A 21,304-nucleotide genomic window follows, 5' to 3' on the forward strand; every position below is an offset into this window, starting at 1 on the left:
CAATAAACAGAAATCAGTAAACCAACCAAAATCAGGCCAGGCACTCAGAGAATCCAGGACTAATCTACAGACTACAGTTCGACATTTGAGGAAACAGAGACGCAGGCCCAGTTGTCTCACAAAGGAGAACGATGCGACTGACCAAAGACAACTCGGTCCTTCAAGTTGTAACTGTAATTCCTGCATCTCGGTGCCTTAGCGCTCCGCCCACAGTCGTGCTCGTGGTCTGTGAGACGATCCGCTTACATCAGTGAGGACAAGAAAGAACTCCACACCAAAAAGCAGGTGTAAGAGCCAAACACGTCACAGTGTCCTACCTCACAGAGGCGCTGGGACGAAATGACCTATGAAAATACTGCGGTACATTTCATGGAAATATGAAAGTTAAATAAGTGTGTAAGGGCAAATAAAATAATGAAACCCGAAAGAGTTTTTTTTTTAGTCCAAGTGCAAAAGGAGAGGAGCCCGGATCTTCCTGGTGACGGAAGAGGGGATGGGGGAACAGGCGGTGAGGATGAGGCAGGAGAAAAAAGGCTCGTGGGAAAGCACTTCCACGTCCCGTCTTGGTGTTATGTTTTGAGTGAGCGTTTACATCTGTATCCAGAGAAAAATATTATAAAACTGACGAGACAAAGAGTGAACTACTACAGTTTGGAAACATCTGACTTTTCCTGGCTAATCTTGCTTTCCTGTTATCATAAAAAAGAATGAAAATTACACAGAACAAATGAAAAAAGGTGTTTCTGTCATAAACTTTGAAACATAACATTACGACGAAAAAAATCTCAGGAGAAATTTTGGGGACGAGAAGATGTATTCGTCGATAATAATTTATCTTGGCCTAAATCCGTAGGAATATCCTTTAGTTTTGCAAATTGCCTCCAATTCACTGAGAACCATTATTTTTTGCCAGCTTAAAATAAGCAGAGATTACACAAGCGCCATGTGCCATCTTAAATAAGGAAAGAGGGGGAAAAAAAAAACAAGTACAATATGGTATTTAAACAGCTGTGAGGAGAGAGATACTGGTTAAAACAAGAGTCGTTTTTTTTTTTCAGCGAAGCTTGTTATGCTTCATTTTGCTAAATATAAACTAGTGCATCATTAAATTAACCACTGATTTGTAGACTAAAGCGCAGAGCATCGCCTGAAAATAATCCAATAAACATAATAATTTTTCAGATGCTAGGGAAATTGTCATAATTTGGGGCTGAAAATGTGGAGGAGAAAGAAAAACTTGCAGAAATTATTTTGTGGCTATAGTGGGTGGGCACAATGCAGTTGTTTTCATTATTTGCAGTTTTATTTGAGTGAGCTGACAAATGTACAACAAATAATACACTTGTAAGTACTCTAGCAAGAATTTCACATCGGGCAATTAGTGAAGATTATTGCAGAAACTCAATCTTTTGCAAATAAACAAAAAAATGTAAATGTTTTGCAGCCGATCTAGTTGAGCATTACAATCAAATGAGTATGAATCAGTTAACAAAATAGAAGAAAACAGAGTAAATGTTCAAAATAATTTTATACCAAAAGGTCCACAAGGAACCATTTACCATAGTTAATTTACTATATGGTGTCTTCTGACCAAAGAATTAATATTCACATACACTCACTTAGTCTACTCTTTCCATTATGTCAGATTTTATTTCCCCATAAACTAAATAAAACAGTGTAGTAAAATATGTGGTTAAGAAAATATGTTCAAAAGACAATAAACATTTGTTTCCCAGGGTTGTTGTGTTATATAAATAAATCTATTTAGAGCAGAGGTTCTGTAAGTGGGGTTCACATATCCCTCATCTACCAAAGAGTTCAAGAGAAAATTCAGCAGGGGATGGTCCATGTATTTAAATGAAAAAGAGATCATATGTTTATTTTTATTAACATCTAACTGAACATTTAAATTTCCCTAAAGAATGCAGAAAATAAATGACAGTATTAACAGCGCCGTGATTTCTACTGTAACATTATTTCTGATACGTACAATAATGTTACCTCTTATTATTACTATACATGTTACTAGGCTGAAGATTTTTAAATATTTTGTTAACTATATTTCATCTTAATTGATTTCCTTTATAATCCTATACAATCTATTTTGTGCATTTAAAAGCATTCTATGGTTGATCCACAGACTTCACCAAATTGCAAAGGAGTCCATGGCAGCAAAAACTATCAGGCACCTCAGACTTTTCCTCTAACAAGAAATGTGAGGGAAAAGGTAAAAAGACAAGACATTCCGGAGCTTAACATTACATTTTCCATTAGAATTTTATTTTTGTTTAGTTTTGCTTCATTTTTTTAATTCTGGAAGAACAGCCATCCTAGCTGAAGCCAATCAAATATCACTTTAAGCACTAACACCTTCTTCTTCCACCCATTATTAGTTCTAAGAAATATTCTTTGGTTTCAAATTTTATCCTAATAATTTAAAAAGTATAAAATGGTTTATCCTTACTTAGCCATTTCAAAAATAACTTCGAGACGTACTGGTTTAGGACAGAGAGCAGATTTTACAAAGTCCGACGGTAAAATATACTGCTTTTTCTGCTGGGTGGATTGTCAGCGTCATCTTGTCACGCTGGCTAATTAGTTAGGGAGGAAACGTTTTTCCAAATCGATGGCTGGGAACCCCGTGCAGGAGCCCGGGATGCCCGACGGGGAAAAAGGTCACAGCCGGACCGGCGGCCCGATTCGGTCCACAGGAAACCCTCGTCATCCCCACAGCCCGACCGAGCTCAAGCCGAGAACGTGAGTGACATGAGAAGGTGACGGAAACCCTGCTTCTGCATCGCTCACGTGTCACGGCGGCACCACCCTCCACGACGCCCGTGATGCCCTCATTGCTCTTTGCTGACTTTCCTGCATGGGAAGAGTTCCAGGGCCTCCCTGGGCCACCCGGCGTGATGCCCCTCATCACGTGACTCCGAGAGCCAGTGCTCTGCAAAGTGAGCATTCGGGAACGGGGACAACGGTCGCAGGTGGGTACAGAGGCAGTGGGACGAAGGGAGAGACGGAGGGAGGGAAATTCATCGTCTGGTGGCCGCAGGGTCTCATTCCGACCAAGAGCAATGCTAGGGATTTGGGTCCCCCAATGATCGCCACCGAATGTCTAGCGATGCTTAAAGAGACGCCCCCTTCCCACCGGCACAGTCACGCGTCAGTGACCAAGATTGCCCTGCACAGAGCTTGAAGGAAGACTGCTCGGCAGCAGCAGCGCTGGCTTGTCCTCGGCGGGCCCTCGTGTCCCTTCCTGAGTTAAGGGCTCTGGGCTTGTGAAGTGGCCCAGGTCTAGGAACTGAGTGCCGGGCTGTGATGTTCCATGACGGTGAATGAAATCAGGTTCCTGCCACACGGTCCAAAAGGTTTCTGTACCCCATGGCCTCTACTTCAACGACCGTTTAGCCGCCACCAATGATGACAACGCTGTGGTCACACGACTCTGATTGTCGCTCTGGTTCTCTAGCCCATCACGCAGCTGTCCCCGCCTTGCCTCTGGCAAGAACACCGAGACCCACCCTCTGTCACTCCAGGTTTGACACCGCAGAAAGGAGAGGACCCATTTCGTCCTGGTGTCGCCTGACGCTACATCCCAGAATTTTTCCGGGATCTTAGTGCTTCTTTCACCAACGCACCTCCCAGGGTCTCAGCGAGGGAACTACGCATGGGTCACACGTGCCACGTCCGCTCCAACGTTCCCACTGCCCTAGACTTTCTCCTCGCAAGGCTGAGGCCGTGACAGGGTCCTCCAGCTGGAGAAATGAAGCTCCTGGGAGACAGGGGGATAGGAGGGGGCTGGTTCCACGGGAAAGCTCGGGGAACCCGCAGATCAGGCCCACAGCAAAATGAGGGGCGACATTCTCAGAGGCACTGGCATTCGCGTAAGTGTATTCGTTTCAATTCTCACGATCCCAAGTCTGTCCAATCGATTCTTACTTTTCATATAAGAAAGCTGGGGAGGCTGTCAATGCAACCTGAACTGTGATTCGACATCTCGCGGGTCAAATCTGGGGTGTCATTTCCAGCTGAACTGGCCCCGCAGCCACTGCAGAGTAAAAGGCAGCCCAGTCCTGGGGCCATCGTGAGCCCCTTTTCTCTGCCCACACCTGAGCTGAATTTAAAGCCCTGACCTCACCGTTTCCTCTCTGCCTGCCGTCAACAGCAGCCGACCCGTCCCCACGTCCTAAGAGTCATTATTCTCATCGTAACCGTCAATTACTACTTCCATTTGATTCCCCAAAGCTCTGACTTCAGCAAACGCCGCATTTGTTTTCGGTAAGAAAGCTGAGAGTTTGAGCAACCGAGCAGCCCCTGCCTGCCAGGGCCGTTTCCCGCCTGAGAGGGAAACCGCCGTTTCGGCACTGAGGTCCCACTGCGTCCGGTCGCAGCCGGTTCAGATCACCGATCCCAAAGTCTCATTTCTCAAATCTGTTTTCCAGTGTGACCATTTTATCCCTTCTTAGCCGTTTGTAAAGTAAATGGTATGGTGAGAACTGTAAAGAAAACCAAATATCACAGAAGCATTCGACATGCCATTTTCAATCTAATCTTAGCTTTCTTAATGTTCAGTAAGAATTTACTGTGTTTATTCTACCTGATATTGTGCCCAGGACTCCAGTGACATATGTAAAATCAAGTACAGGAGTTTTTAGTCTAGTTGGAAAACAGATTCAGAAGAAAGAAACCAAGCACAACTTAATAATTAAGACCCAGATGGTGTGTTCCCTGTACAGGGACGGACAGGAAGAGTCACGGAAGGCTTCAGGCAACGGGTGACTGTCGGAAGAAAACCAGAGTTCGACCAGAATACCGAAGAAAGGGAATTCCAGAAAAACAGCATGTGAGAGGCAAACGGACACAATAAAGCAAAGGATGTCCTAGAAAGTGGCAGAATGCTACATGTCGGGCTACAGCAAGTGAGGAGGTGGGGGCGGGAGGCAATGACCTAGAGAAAATGCCAGAAAGGCTAAGGGTGAGCAAAGGGTGATGCTGTATTTCTCCTAGGAGTAATCGTTCGATGTTCTAGGGCTTTCTACAGCAGCGCCGTGAGATCCGATTTGCATTCTGGAAAGATAACTGCCAGAGGCGTGGAGGGCTGATTAGAGTGGCTGAAAACGGGGAGCGCAGATCAGGCAGCTATTCTAGCGGGAGAAAATAGAACCAAAGGTGCGACAAACGGAACTAATCCCCACGTGTCCTATATTCGCAGTCTAAGAAGAGGCGGGCTGCCCTCCTCCTCTCCTATGTAAGATCCCACGCTTCCAATCGATCTGCCAGTTAAGCTCAGTTTGAAAACTATTAATGTTTGCAACATCCATTTTAATAACCATACATCTCTTCTGAGATTAAGCAAATAAAATCATCCTATAGATTTTTCTACAGCAAAGCCGGAGACCTGTGGACTGTAACTGAAAAGAACACATAGTAAAAAAGTCATGTGAATTAAGCCGTGGAAGGCTATATTTTTGATTGGCCTAGTTTATGATTATCTTATAGGAAAACTACCTCAAAATGTTCAGGTTCGCATTTAAACTCTGTCATGTTCCCTTATACATACTAACTAGAAGAAACAGCATTTGCCCCAAGCAAACCAAGAGGGAAACGTTTTTAAAGTACAGCGGCAAATCCCACCCTTAGGCAAATTAAGAATCAGTTCTGTTTTCAAGGTCACCCTCCTCCAACATAGTACTGACTTTATATCATGATAAAAGGCAATCTTTTGCAGTGATAACGCAGTCCATTTTATACAGCCAACCAAAAAAGAGGCCCTCTTCAACGGCAATTGACGGTTTCTCCACAAAATTTCCTTTATTAAATTCTGTGGAAGATCTGGGCAGCTGGGCAGACGAAAGTCCAATGAACAGGGCAAGAAATAAAGAACGAGCCTTGACGAGCGAGGGCACGATGGACCACTGGTGTTTCCTTAGCATCTTCTATCGAACCTTCACGCTACCAAGGACTTCGACTTAACACATTCCTTTATGAATGAGTAGAGAAAATAAGCAATTTTATAAAATAAATAGGTGGAAGGAATGTGTTAAATTGAAGTCCTTGGTAGCGTGAGGCTTCTAAGCGGTATCATCTTCTAAAGAATGATGATAAAAACCACTATAGTGCCATAATTTTATTCACAGACAAAAAGAAGATATGGCCGAAAAAGTAAGTAGGGACCAGAGTCTGAAAACCGGTATATATTCCATTGTGTTAAAAGCCAACAAAGTAAAATTCTTTGTCGTGATCTAAATGTATCATTTGCGGATGACTCCATAGATGAGGAGAACAGAACAACTCTGCAAACTCTTTAGCGGGGTGTAATTATAGCATAATTAAGAGAGATTTCTCTTAGTTAACAGAGTTCTTTTAAAAATATTTTAGCTGCTAAATTAGGACTACTGAAGAGTTGGTGTTATTTACATTTCACGTGTGGAAATAACTGTACTTTCAAGTCAACCGATGAGCTAATATACCGTCTATTCTTCACAAGATTTGGCATCAGCCAGATTTCACTGTAATATCAAAAGAAGGTAAAATGCCTCTGCCACCATCACAGCACTCAGAAAATCACCACGTGGTTCGATATAAGAAGACTTCGCCCTTTGACCGTCAGAGGAAGAGTCGCCAGGGTGTGTGTGCCGGGGGGCGAGGCCGAGGGCACGCTTATCCTTTCGGGACGTGGCGAGGAATCGTTTGTAATCACGCCACACTCAACAGAGTGCTGGGAGCATTCGTTTTCACCCTCGCAACATCCAGAGAACTGTTCAGCAATATCAAGTCGTGACCCTGATGTTTTACGGCTTAAAGGCCAGGGTGAAAGTCCTCATAGGCACTGAAAGCCAGCGCTACGCAAGAACAACACCCGCCTCCACTGATGTGCTACCTATTATGTACGCAGTATAGACTCCTCCGATATGTTCCAAATGTTATTTCCGTAACAGGAAAAAAATCCGCAGAAGAGCAAATCCAAGCCGGACATGTTTTGCCTGGTAAATGGGAGGAATGGATTGAGGAGGAGGTAGAGGAAGCCGAGTCAGAAGAGAATGTCATTGGAGAAAGCAGGATTCTCAGAAGACATCAATGTTATATATTTGATTTGTCCCAAAGACCAGCCCTCAAGAACAATCCCATAATCTGTTGCAATAGGGGAAAATATATTCTATAGAGATAGGTACTTTTTTAGGAAAGAGATAGCTTCAGTGACCATGTTGATAATTTAAAACCTAAGGTTTCCTAGAATGCTAAAATAGCCTGTGATTTAAAAAAGGAAACAGATGAAAAGAAAGTCAGAACATTGGCTAAAAACAGCTTCAGGGCGTAGTTCCAGGCAAAGCCCAAGATCTATGAGGGAACAGCGGTTAAGGTTTAGGCGCTACCCAAACCGTCCCCAGGAGGTGATGACAATGACTTTGCATGAAAATTGCTTCTATTTTAACCCTTGACTTATATTTTTAACTGTATTTCTATTAAGTGAAATTCTTCCCTCCCATGTGGGCTATTCGTTACTGTAGATTTCTGTGCATAGAGGCCTCTTTTAAAAAATATCCTCATGAGCACACCAGCCTCCATCCTCGGAAGACATCTACTCAGAAAGAGGACAAGTCATCGATCCGCAGTCACAATTCACATGATGCTTCCACAACGGCAGATCACATCTGGCCTGCATCCTGCTGGTAAGTAGAGGACACCTGGTCAGGCTGTCACTCCAGGACAGAAGCTAATTCTGCAGTACGCACCTGAATGACACAAGTCCCCAAACTGCCTCCTCGTGTGGCCCCACCCACCCCAGTTAATGGCATCACCACCCATCCGCCATTTAGCCCACATCGCAAGTGAGTGGGTCGCCCCCTCTCCTTCCTTCCGTCCCAGTCCATCAGTCCAAATTGTTATTAGCTTTTGAATCTGTTCATGTCTCTCCACCTAACCACCCACCTCAGTGTTTGCTTAAGCATTTCTGACCTAGGCTCTCTGATCTGTCTCCTCACTGCTTTCTCTGCCGCTGGTTCTATGACCCACAAATTCATGCTTCCAAATTCAAACAGAGTCATCTTCCTAAAACCCTCTAAGCAGCCCCCCGCCACACTCAGAGCCTGTGCAAACTCCTTAACATAACTTACGAGGCCCTTTATGGTCTGGATCTCTTTACCCCACAAGCCTGGTCTCTGACCACTGCTTCTCTTTGTAACTAACAAGGCCAAATCGCCACGATTCTATTGGCCATAATTGGCCTGCTGCGGCCCAGAATTTCTCGCTCCTCAGAGCTCTGCTGTTGGGCCAGATGACCCATCTGTGTGCTCCAAGACTACCCTGTGGCTACAGTTATCACATTGCATCATATTGTTCACATTTTTACCTTCTTCCCTCCACCCAACTATGAGATCCTTAAAAGAAGAAACCTTATTCACACGTCTGTCATGATGCCCAGCACATGTATGTGGAACATAAATAAAGGAGATCTCTTCTTCCTTCAAGAAAAAATGGCCACCAAAATATTTATGAACTTTGGTAAGCTACTCTCCAAGTCTGCCAACACCCCCACCCCGCCCCGCCGCCGCCACCACACACACACACACACACACACACACACACACACACACACAGCCAAGAGTCTGCCAGAAATTCCAGGACAGTCCTGGTAAAGCCAGGAAAGTTTACTGATCAAGAAGTTAGAGTCACACCGGCCTTTGGACCCAACTTATCCTGTGTGCCATCGTGCCGAAAAAGCACCTGTCCAGACTGTGGGATTTTAAGTTTGCACCCAATTGGCTCAGTGTCAGCAAATTACAACCCCTATTGAAAGAAAAAGATTTTAATCAAAATCCTGCATCCTTATATGATTTAATCATTTCACACTGATTAAATGAATGACAGTAATTACAAAGAATGTTTTCCATCCTTTCCAAATGCTCCTCAGACGCTCACGACTGCTCAGATCTCTGATTTGAGAAAATGCACTCCATGGCCTAAATTAGATACAAATATTGTCAACTGGGAAAACAGACTACAAAAATCTGTTTTTTCTTAAATTATTTATCTTTGAGGCTGAGTTTCTCAGGTATTTGCGACACATTCTGAGAGTGATAAAACAGAAGTACTTGAAAACACTGAAAATAAAAAATGTAGTCCTGAATCCAGTGCGTGGGGTTACTATGTGAGTATGTCCCAAATCTCTAAATTCAGAAATCCTTGAACATAAACAGCTGAATGTGGTTTTCAATTTAAGTATCCTCTTAACAGAGACTCACTCTTTAAAGTCCAAGAACGAAGGGACACAACATGAAAGCTGGTTTACTTAATTACAAGGTGTAAAACTATGTGGTGATTAGCATAATTTCAGCATGTCTTTTCAAAGCTCCCGTAACTACTTCTACGATTTTACTTTCTTCTTTGCCTTAGGGGACTAAGCAACCGACCCTAAAATAGCTTAAATTGTGATGATACAAATCCTCAAACCTAAAATGCCTCTGTTAAAACCCAAAGTATTTTAAAACCCAAAGCATCAGGAGCAGTAGACCTCATTCACGGTACTTCAAGTACTTTCCTCCATTTTGAACCTTTTTAATTTCTGTGGGAGAAAACGATGCCAAGAGATATTCTTGTAGCAATCTGAGATAGTGGCCTCCAACTGGTAGTTTTCTGCCAGCATAACTAGTCCCGAACATGGACACATGACTTTAGGACTTGATATCTACGGAGCAATTACTAATAGAAAGACTGTTCCAGAAATCCCTTTACGCCTGACCCTCTGGAACACTACATGACAGATAATAAATTCTCAATGAATATTTACTGAGGTCAAACTGACCTCATGACTGGTTTGATGCAGAATTTTAATTCACATCATAAAGATACTCTGAAACTCAACAAAACACAAACATAACTTCAGCATAATATGATAATGGATTGTGCAGACAAAATCATCAGCCACTTTCTGCTCCAAATCCATTAAATGCTGAGGCAGAAAGTAATAACAAAAGCATTTGGGGTTATATAGCCCAATTTTAAAGCAAGGGAGAGACGTCTCCAAGTATCAAAAATGAAAAAGGAACGTGAATTCTGGTAGGGAGCAGAAACCGAATCCAAAAAATTAGAAATATACTAATATTAGTAAATTAATACAATTCTACATTATAGTAAATTAATACTAATACACAGATACACTAATAGCGTTCTCAGATCACAATGCAACAACCAAAAAAAAAACCCCTAATAATAATGTAAATAGAGAAAAGAGTTTTCCACCTGAAAATTAAAAACAAAGTATGAATATTTATAGGTTACAATCAAAGCTAATCTCAGAAGAGAATCCATAGCACTAAATATTTACATAACTTTTAAAAAATAAATGATTTAAATATTCAATTCAAAAAGCTTAAAAAATGATCAACAAAGTAAAACAAAAGGAAAAAGAAGAAATAAAAATAAAAAGAACCACAGAAGAAATCAAAAAGGTGGTTCTTTGAAACAGTCAACAAAATAGACAAAATACTAGTCAATCTAATTTTTAAAAAGGGAGTGGGAAGTAGGATGAATAGAAAGCCCCAAAACAGTAAGAAATGACCATCAAATGAGAGAGAGAGGAAATGAAGAATAAGACAGAAGGAAAGTCTATTATGCATGGAAATAAATTTAAAATATGATGAAATAAAATTTCATTTGGCAAAACTAACCACAATAGAGAGACTATTACCGAGGAAATGCCTAGAAAAGAAGGAAACCAGCTTGTCACCTACATTCATAAGAGCTTCTTTAAATTAATTGAGGCCAACTTAAAAGAAAGGCACTGGGAGAAACAGGAAGGAAGGAAGGAAGGGAGGGAGGGAGGGAGGGAGGGAGAGAAGAAGAGAGCTACTGAATACTTTTAATAGTAACAGGATCCAAATAATAAAATCCGTATAAGGTCACCTGTAATATAATTTTTAATTTAAATGTGATTTGCTTAAATGAGAAATTCAAAAGAAAAATTCAAAAGAAATAATTCAAAAGAAAATATTCAATAGTTTAAAATATTCAATATCAACAACTCTCTCCGTATTTATTGAGAATTTTTTTTTTTTTAAAGCAATAAGAGGTAAATAAACCAAAACTCAAAGTACCAAAACAGTAGCCTATCAAGGACATTTTCTGGAATACTGGGAATCTACTAGAACAACTGCTCAACATTTAGTTGCTTCACAATCTATTTTTTTTTTTTGTATCAAATGACTAGGATAAGTCTGTCACATCCATAAAAACATTAACTGAAATTAATATGTAAATTATGGTGCCTGCATGGGATGCCATTTCATTAATTTCAACTCACTGACATAATAGTGTTCTCTAAATTTATGAGTTTCGCAAATGCCATCCCGTAGAGAATGCAATATTAAGTGAATATTATTTTAGTAGCATAAGATCCAACAATAGTTTAATCCACAGGAAAAAAAATAATCTGAAATTTCAGTCACAAAATAATTTATATACATTTCTACAGATAAATATTCTTTGAGCTAATTGTGACAGCTTTTTTAAACAAATATATTTTAAATCTTTTCAGTAACAGCTGTTTTAATGCTAGAAACTTTGGAAGACTGAAAAACTATATAAAAAGGGACTCTTTAAAAAACTGATCTTTAAATTGTAAGTCAATTTATTTTGACATATTTTGTTTCAACATTGTTTGGAGATACAATTTTTTTAAAAAATACACATGTGAAAACTAGCAAAATAAATAAAAGTCTCTATTCTGCTCTTTTAATTTACTGCTATTATTATAGATATTTTACCATATCAGTAAGTTCCAAAATGTAATTCTAAGTGAATGCATATTGTGATAATCATAGGAACCTATCAAAATATTTTTAATCATTCCATTACTTTTGTGTTTTTAAAAAATGTTTTAGCACTATAAATTCTTTTCTAATAAAACACTTGATATAATTATTTGTGTAGCTCTGATTATTTCCTTAAGAAAAATTCCTTGAGGCAGAATTACTGAATCAAAGGATATAAATTTGTTTCTCTTTTAAATTAAGTCTATTGGGGTGACACTGGCTAATAACAGTATATGAGCTTCAAGTGCACAATGTTATAACATACCATCTGTGTACTCCACTGTGTGCTCAGCACCCAGAGTCTCGTCTCGTTCCATCGCCAAGTACTTGACCCCCTTGACCCTCTTCGTCCACCCCGATCCCCTTCTCCTCCGGTAACCATCCTCGTATTGCCTGCGTCTAGGAGCTTGTTTGTTCATTAGGTGCTTTTTGTGTTTTATACATATCTACTAATACCTTCCAAAAAGATGGAAGAATTTTATATTCCCACCATGGAGACAGAACTTCGCCTGTTCCCTGCCCATATGAGATATTATTTCTCAGCACCATTAACGTGGTAGATCAGAAGGGCAGTTCACAGTTGATTCACTGGTATTTCTTTATTAGAGAGGCTGAACCCTTGTGCAATTTTACTGTCGTAATAATCGACTCGAATTTTAATTTAAACTATATTGTAGTTTTGCCTACACCTGGATGTGACCACCGGTGCTATTCATAATTTATTATGGCTTAAAGTCACATACGGTAAAAAAAATACTATGCTTAAATTATGTAATACTTTTATTTTTAAGTTACATTTCATAAAATCTCCCAAATCAAACCAGAGTAAATTTCATCTCTTCTCACTTCCTATTACTTTCAGGTTTATAAAGCTGTGAAAAAAATTATGCTGAATAGAGTTTTTACATGTTAGGTATTTTTAACTAATGAGTCCATCATCACACTTCAATTTAGAACATAAATTATCCATACATAAAGTGAGACTGTAAAAATAAAACTGAGAATGCTTAGCAAACAGTTGATAAATTTAAATTTTTAAAAGTTTTCTCAAAACCATAGAGAAAATGTTTCATGGAGACCAAAGATCAGAATGAAAATATCTCTTCATCTTAGACATCAAAGTTATAATAATTCCAAAATTGTGAGCACGTAATCTCACCCCAAAAGTAAAACTCCAAGACGACTCAATTTTCAGTTGTCTCTTATGTTGCCTGGTTCGGAAATCCTCTTGGCCACATTTGTTCCCCATCAAGATTTCTACTTTGTGAGTATGGAACAGCAGAGGTCAAAGGGTCAAGTGCAAGTGGATGAGAGTGAAATTCGAAGAGGGGAGGAAAAGAAAGGAGGAGGATGTCGCTTCCTCCAATGACGGAGGCAAATCGAGGGCTTCAGCGCCATTTGCCACTGTGATTTTGTGGGAATCACCCCAGCTTACTTTTTATTTTTAAAAAACCTGAACTGTTACATCTGCAATTCTTGAATCCTTCTAAATTAGCTGACTCATTGTAAACATTATGGGTTTACAATGACACTAGAGTTTGAACTTTACCTTTTTGAGATGTATTTCTTATTCTATTTAGAGAACGTTCTGGAACGTACTCTGCACTTGGTTTAAAATAACCTGTTTGAACCCGATACCCTTTACGATTCTAGTCACAAGCGTAATTGTTCTTTGTTGAATAAGCTCAATTGTTATGAGGTTTGTCAGTGTTTCAAATTCTTAGGTACCCCTGAGGATGACTCCAAAACAGTCACACAATTTGTGACTGTGGCACATATCGTTTTCTATTAATTTCTTTTGTACTTTAGAATTTTCTCCCCTTTAAGAGATAGATCTCTTTCCTGTCAATGCAATTGCTATTTAGAAAATAAAGATTATAACATTAAACTGTTCATGAACAAATCTTACTCGCTTATAGTTTTTAAATGCATTTTTTACTTTCTCTAATTTATAACATCATTTTACTATCTCAAATTTAAAATTACGGATCATTTTAGATGATATATATATGTATAAACCAGAAAAAACTTGACTTTAACGTAGTGGCAGTGGGGACAGACAAACGGTATATTCGATTCGGCTACCAAAATCAATTTAAATAAACCTGAAAAAAGAAACAATGTGTGTTCAGAAAATGTATATGAATATGTAACTATCACATATAGCAATATAGAATACAAGAGCATCTAGCAAAAGTTACCTCTCATTGTGGAATTTGGGAATTAGGAAATCCCAGCATCGAATTTTAAAAGAATCACCTATAAATTTGTGCTTCTTCACAAGCCCAAAGTTATACACAAACAGAGAGTGATTTCATTATTTAGCTAAAATTAGAGATGTGTCATCCAAACACTTTAATTTCAATAATTATTATATAAATGACAGCCTTGTATAGCTATTTATAGGGCAAATGAGCATCTGTACAATGAGATACAGAATAATTTATACCCTTGGGCTTGCAGATTTTGTTATAACACTTTGTATATCTTGTTTTTAAAAAAGTCGACATCTCCTAAATTCAAGTCAGAAAAAAATAACTAATATACAGAATAGTGTAACTAAAGATGCTAATTCTTAACATTTATGTAAGAGAAAATGTTATGTAAATATACTCATTCCTTTAACCGGCTATAAGTCATGATGTGACACCGTGCAGAAGTGATTTCTACGACTTCGTTAGCATGTTCTCAACAACCCTGCACACACGCCTACTGCAATTGTTCTTGCAAGGTACAGTAAGCCACTGTTCATTTATCCATCTATCTTGTTTCACCCCAGAAGACTAAACTGAATCTTTCACGGCATCTGGTACAGAACAAAAACACAACTTTCGAATAAACAAAAGCTAAATAAATATGGGAAAATTTAGCTCACCGACGTATAGTTTCTGAAAAAAAGAAAAAAAATATATTTTTAGCTATTTTCACAGGAAAGTTAGAACTGGAAAGCAATCCGATGGCATCTTGATCTTTTAAATGCTATCGTCGAATCCTCTGTTTCACCAAAATAAATGCAGGGGGAGAAGGAGAGACCACGAACTGCTCAAGGCCAGAAACGGAAGCAGAAAAGCCCGGCCACGTAACATGGCAGATGCTGACCTGTCCTGATGTCACGCATGAAAGGGATCCCTCCTTTGGGGTGGAAAGTGGGTGTTAACTCCATGAGCGGTCACCTGTCTGGGGAGGGGAGGTAAATAAAGAAGACATATGATATACAGAGGTAAATACGGGAATAAAGACGCGCGAAGCACCAGAACCCGCTCACATTTCACCATCTTTTCATCATTAACTGGAGAGTGCAGCGTAACTGCGGCGAGCCACTTCACGGCCTCGAGGTTATAGCAGGACTAACGAAAGTACGATGACACTCTCCCTCTCGGGGACGGTGACGTGTTTAAAGGGGCAGCCCTGGGACAGTCCTCACAGGAGGGCCCTCTCCCACAAGCTCCGAAAAGTTATTTTGAAAATTGTCAGCACAGTGGGGTTCTTTTCAGCTCAACTACAGATTACAAGGCAACATTGAAGATGCTTCAAAAACTGACATAATTCAGGAAAAATAACTTAAACAACGCTGCTGAAATGATGACGTGTTACAATGAAACGTACGACAGCTAGACATGAACAGCAGCCCACGGAACGGTAATTAGAAATGCATTTCCATGGTTATCCAGTTTTCCCCGGTAAGACAGTGACGGTCTCTTCTTGCACCTTATTGGTACAAAGATTATTTCAGAAGCCATAGGTTATAAAAGAGTTGCAAAGTTTGAAAAATACAAAAAAAACAAAAACAAAAACAAAACAAAACGGCACTTGAAAGAGTAAGGTGTTAGGTCTACAGGCGCTGATGAAGCAAGGCTTAGATTTAGTTATATAGATTAGAGGTGCGTTCTGTCTCAAAGTAGGTGACAGCTGGACACTGGAGCTGAATAAATGGACATGCCAGCATAGGAGGTTCATAAAGCTGAAGGGCACGAGGGAGATGGATAGCCTGGGAAGTGAGGTGGATAATTACTTGTCATTAAACAGCAGAGTAATTATTCAGCAAATTCCCGCGGAACTACTCCACGGGAGACTTCGGCGTGCCCTTGGACTCAGCATACGTACACAGCAGCATCAGATGATCTTAGCGAAAAGACAGCAGCCGATCATGCAGCAGACTTAAAAAAAGATCTTTTGTTATTTTTTTATCATTTCACCTTACAAAAGACATTAGGGACTCAACATTAATAATAGGGACAAAAAGCCATTGATTTTTACCTTAGTAAGACTCAGAATTCACTTTTTTTCCTAACCTGCCCAGACTTTATGTGTGATAAAGCCTACGGCGTATAAATTTAATAATTTAAAAGACTGTCTCATTTTTGGAGACGCTTTCATGACTATTCAAGATTTGAATTTTGTAATAAGCAAAATCAGGAAACATTTAAGTTGCTGTGGGATGTCGGGTGACATCAGCAGGGAGAGGGCATTTTGGAGAGCCAGGGCAGAGGCAGTGGTGTGACTCTCAAAGTCCCATCACATCCTGGGAGAAAAAAAAGGAAAAGGAAGAACAAATAAAACTATAGAAACTCATGACCTTCACAGAAGTAGAGGACAGAAACGTGTCAACTTCGAATCACTTGTTAAGTACAAGAATAAATATTAAATCGTAGCCATTTCTCTCTGGTGTCCCCGCCACCAGGCTTCCTGGAGACCAAGAGCAGCTCAGGACAAATTAGACCGAAAGGAAGAAGAGGTTGCTAACAGCAATCCTAAACGTGATTTAAAACCACCTCTGGCAAAAGAAAGTCAATCCCGTGTCTGATAACACTAAAGTCAACAAGTAGATGTGAAAAGGGCCTTGGAAGGTACATGGGACATGACAAGGTGACCTCAGAAGGTCCCGCGTTGGAGGGAGAAGTGAATTAAAAGAAAAGGTATCTTTGGAAACTATACACAGAGGTAAAGAAGCGAGGAGGGACATTTAGAAACCCATAAGACAAAAGAATATTTAAAAATCAGAGGACACACGAATATTCAAAAGTTATACTATCCAGTAAAAGAAACGATTCTTTGCCTACAAAGGCAGAAGAGGGTGATCTAGGCGTGTCATAACCGCGCCAACTCTCTGAAAAATCAAAAACACGAACACAATAACTACCATAAAAAAAAATCGAAAATGAGAACCTAAGCAATTCAGCTTATGAAAAATCCATTCTCCCTCCACAAAATTGGCAAAACAGAAGAAAACTATAACATAACACTCAAAGCTGAACTAAATATCCACAAACCAGCACTTAGGTAAATGAAACAGAAATTAAAAACTAAAACCTTAAACTTAACCCCCAAACATATAATATAGATTTTCCTTTTACTATCTTTTAAACACTACACCCTGAAAATAGAAAATAGACCTTCCTCTCAAATGCATACAGAGCATCACAAAAACTGATCACATATTAGGTCACGAGGAAAATAAAAGTAAACTTTATCAACTAGAAATATTATAAGCAACACTCTGATCACAATGGAATAAAACTAGAAATTATTTAAGCGATTTTGTAAAAGGCTGTTCTACCTGGAAACTTAAAAAATCTTAACAACTTAGGTAAAAGGTTACATACAAACTAAAACTGAAAATTATCTTTAAAAAGATCATAATGCAAACAGTACATAGCACAAATTTTAAAGCACTAGTCACAGGAAATTACATAGCCTGAGACATTCGTACCAATAAATCGAAAAAATAAATACATAGGAAGTAAAATCTCAGCTCGTAAAGGTGTTCCAAATAAAAGCTCACTCGTGTAGCATGGCGTCCACGTGTGCCTGCGGAGGACGATGCCCGGGGGTGGTGGAGATGCTCACCGCTGTCTCCACCTGGTCCCCACACTGTGAGCGAGTTCCTGGGAAGTGGAGTCCCTTGGGGGCACATGGCTTCGACTGCCCCCTTCCATTAAACTCATTCTGTTTTAACTGAGGTAATACTGACATATAACATTATATTAGTTTCGAGTGCACGACAAAATGATTCCGAAGTTTTATATATTGCGAAACGATTACATAAGCCTAGTTGGCATCCGTCACCGTACAGAGTTCCGGAATTTTTTTCCTGGGATGAGAACTTTTAAGATCTACATGAAACTCATTTTATATAAAGCCAATTCATGTTTGCATTATTGATTGATCGAGGTGTCTTTCTCAGAAGTAGGTTTCTTGATGGCCAAGACATGGAAACAACCAAAGTGACCTTCGATAGCCGACTGGATAAAGAAGATGTGCTGCATACATTCGACAGAATATCAGTCAGCCATAATAAAAAAGTGAAATACTGCCATTTGAGACAACATGGGTGAGTCTTGAGATTATCATGCCAAGAGAAATAAGAGAGAAAATGTTGAGAACCATATGATTTCACTTATAAGTGGGATATAAAACTGAAAGCAACAAGCGAACATGACGGACAAACAGACTCAAGGATTCAGACCACACTTCAGTGGTTCCCAGAGGGGAGGGGAGGGGGAAGCAGATAACGGTAAAGAGGGTCAAATATGGTGACAGAAAGGATTTAACGTGGGTAGTGAACACACAGTGCACTATACACATGACATTATTGAACTGTACACACATTGAAAAATAAAAGTAGATTTTTTAATATTATTTTTATGTCATTTATGGAGGATAAAATAAAGTAGCTAACAGGAAGCAACTTCGATGAGGTAAACCAAATAAATGGATTACGGTGCGAGAGAGAGATCAGCGAGCCTCAGGTGTATTTTATCTTAGTTGTTCCCGTGTTGTCTCAACTCCCTCTTTACATTTCAGTCGAGTTATCTGAAAGCGCGCCTGCTCTGCCATCATTTACCTTTCAATATTCGACGCTCAGGAATTCCGCAGTTCTTTCCTGGTTCGGTAAGATCTGTATATTAGGATTAAAGTGGTAACTAATACAAAAAGGGGTCAGCAGTGTCAGTTAATTAAAGTGTCAGGGTGATATTTTTTTAAAGCAAAGAATCATAAAAAACTAACACATCATACCAAATAGTTTGTTTTAACTTAGAAATGTAAATAAGCAATGTTTACCTGTTTTTTCCTTCTATTTCCCATGGCTCCTAGCATTAAGTAATTTGGACTGATGGATGGGTGGATGGATGGATCGATGGACGGATGGCCGGACGGACGGACAGACAAATGGATGGGAATAAATCCACCACTCATCAGAAAGAGCCAAGTCTGACCTCACATTAGTTAAACCTCGCGAGTCTTAGTCACTCCAGGTGATCAGAGAAATGGCCACACGGAGTGCCATATGTATAGGGACAGACTTTCATCCTTTACCAACATCGGCAGGAGTAGAAGCAGCAACAGAAACACTCACTAAAAATCTGTCACGTGGAGGACTCTATAAAGTCCACCGGAGACACAAAGAAATAGAACTGCCTCTGCACGTAATGCAGCCGGAGAGTGAACGCGCATTAAAGGGCATTTCACAACTCGAGGCAGCTGTGCTAAGAGGCGAGTAGGTGAGAGAGACGACAGGTGAGATGAAGAAAGAAGCCAAGGGACGAGCACAGGGAAAGCACGCCATGCGGGAGGCGGGGCCTCGGCTTCGGTAGAGAGACGGTGCCACCGGCAAAGGCACAGTGGCAGAGACTATGGCCCATGGGCGGCAACCAGGGCAGTTCGGCAGCGTCTGCAGGAAACGTGTGTGGAAGCTACGCGCGACTGATGAGGACGAGCGACCGAGGAAGGGAGCAAATGCTGTTTCCATCTCCTACACAGTCTTGTTCAGCTATGACTGTAAACATTCTAGACCAAAATGTAAGACTAGAGAGTTCGATTGCCCAACCCCATCTTCGTCATTCTAGCTCCAGTAAATTGTCGTCAGGCATAAAACGCAGACTCGGTGGTCTGAGTAACCGAGTACTTTCGTAAAAAGAGTGAATGAATCGAACATGAATCGAATAATCGGAATATAATACATATACTTAACAGTAAAAGCTGACTAAAGAGAATTTAAATTGTCTTTAATAACTTAGAAGCCATTTAGGATCTTACAGAGCTCATGAATAAACAAGACCAGGTTTATAATATTCTTACTCTCTAATTCGAGAACTAGCAATACTTCTGATTCCATATTCTTTCCCTTTGCCAGGAGGTTTGGTGGGGGAGGGAAGGAGAGAGGGGGAGAGAGAGAGACAGAGAGACAGAGACAGAGAGAGACAGAGAGAGACAGAGAGAGACAGAGAGAGACAGAGAGACAGAGAGACAGAGAGAGACAGAGAGAGAGAGAGAGAGAGAGAGAGAGAGAGAGAGAGAGTGTGTGTGTGTGTGTGTGTGTGTGCGCGCGCGTGCGCGCGTGTGTGTGTGTGTCCGGCAACAAGCTTTCCCCAAAATAAATTCAATGTGGTGTTTACCGAGCCTCAAGAACATTGCTCCAGAAGTCGATTACTACCTTTTTCTCTTGATCACAGCACACTACAGGTGAGGTCCTCTGGATTTTATTTGTACAAATGATTCTTTCTTGAAACTAAATTACTGTAAAAACACTTACCACAAAGGAAATTGCTAACAAAATCATTATCTACCTCGGTACAAACTAATGTTATTACCTCCAGGAAACAGAAGCAACTGAATTACATAATAGAAATATTAGTTTAAAAGGTCACTGGATGTCAGAATGTATCATTTTACAGAAGTCTCCTGAGACACCATTCATTAGAAATTATAATGCTTAGAACACCAAGTTCAACGCCGTGATTCAGCAGAACTCTCTCCTCCCTGCTTCATTTAGCACCAGTTCTAAAGCTCTGGAGGGGGAGAATATTCTCTCTCCAAACTATTTTTTCCCACATGCGAAGAAGAAGAAGAAAGAAAACCAGAGACTATAAATATACATCTGATACCCTACCTCAATATTCTAACGTTTATTAAACATGTGTCCAACACCCTACATTAACGTTCCGATGTATGGAGCATACACCCAGAAATTAGGTCTCAAAAGGACCAGCTTTGTCCCATGCCCTCATTTAACAAATAAGGAAACCAAGACCCAGCGAAGTGACGGGTTTATCTAAAGTCGTGGAAACAGTGGCCGAAAGAACCAGAAGAGGGGAAATTAAAGTCCCCACTGCTGCCCTGAGCCGGACACAGCCACTCAGTGCACCTGAACAGGAGAGAAAGCTGTGAAATCCACGGCGTGTGCACCCCCATCTCATTTAAAAACTTCAAATCCACTTTGTCTTCTGGACCTACATTTGCATAGTAAAGGAATTTGGTGAAAACTGAGTAATTAGCCTCCTGCGACACATCAAAATGCTTTCTAAATACTATAGTTAATGCAACAGAGGTGGAGACAGCATTCGAAAACCACATTAAATAAAGATGCCTCTGTTTTAAAATACATTCTGAGACCTGCACCCCCAAAGTGCCGGGGTTATAAGGCATATATAGTCACCGAAGAGGTATTAAGCCAACGCCATTAAGCCAATGTCGATCACTGATATGCCGTC

General features: G+C 40.2%; 1 protein-coding gene across 10 annotated transcripts in view; it reads right to left on the reverse strand.

Annotated features, from left to right (window-relative positions):
- Window positions 1-21,304, reverse strand: part of IMMP2L (inner mitochondrial membrane peptidase subunit 2) — a 690,748-nt gene that overhangs the window by 479,145 nt on the left and 190,299 nt on the right. The window contains exon 5 of one of the 10 annotated variants that reach the window (XM_023537470.1): window positions 18,646-18,711. The exons of the other annotated variants lie outside the window; for them this stretch is intronic. Within the exon in view, the coding sequence (XP_023393238.1) occupies window positions 18,675-18,711 (37 nt within the window). The 3' untranslated portion in view covers window positions 18,646-18,674. Of the gene's footprint in view, window positions 1-18,645; window positions 18,712-21,304 lie in introns of those variants that run through there. 10 annotated transcript variants of the gene reach the window in all.

This window comes from Pteropus vampyrus, unplaced genomic scaffold, assembly GCF_000151845.1.
Source record: "Pteropus vampyrus isolate Shadow unplaced genomic scaffold, Pvam_2.0 Scaffold192, whole genome shotgun sequence".
Lineage (NCBI taxonomy): Eukaryota > Metazoa > Chordata > Mammalia > Chiroptera > Pteropodidae > Pteropus > Pteropus vampyrus.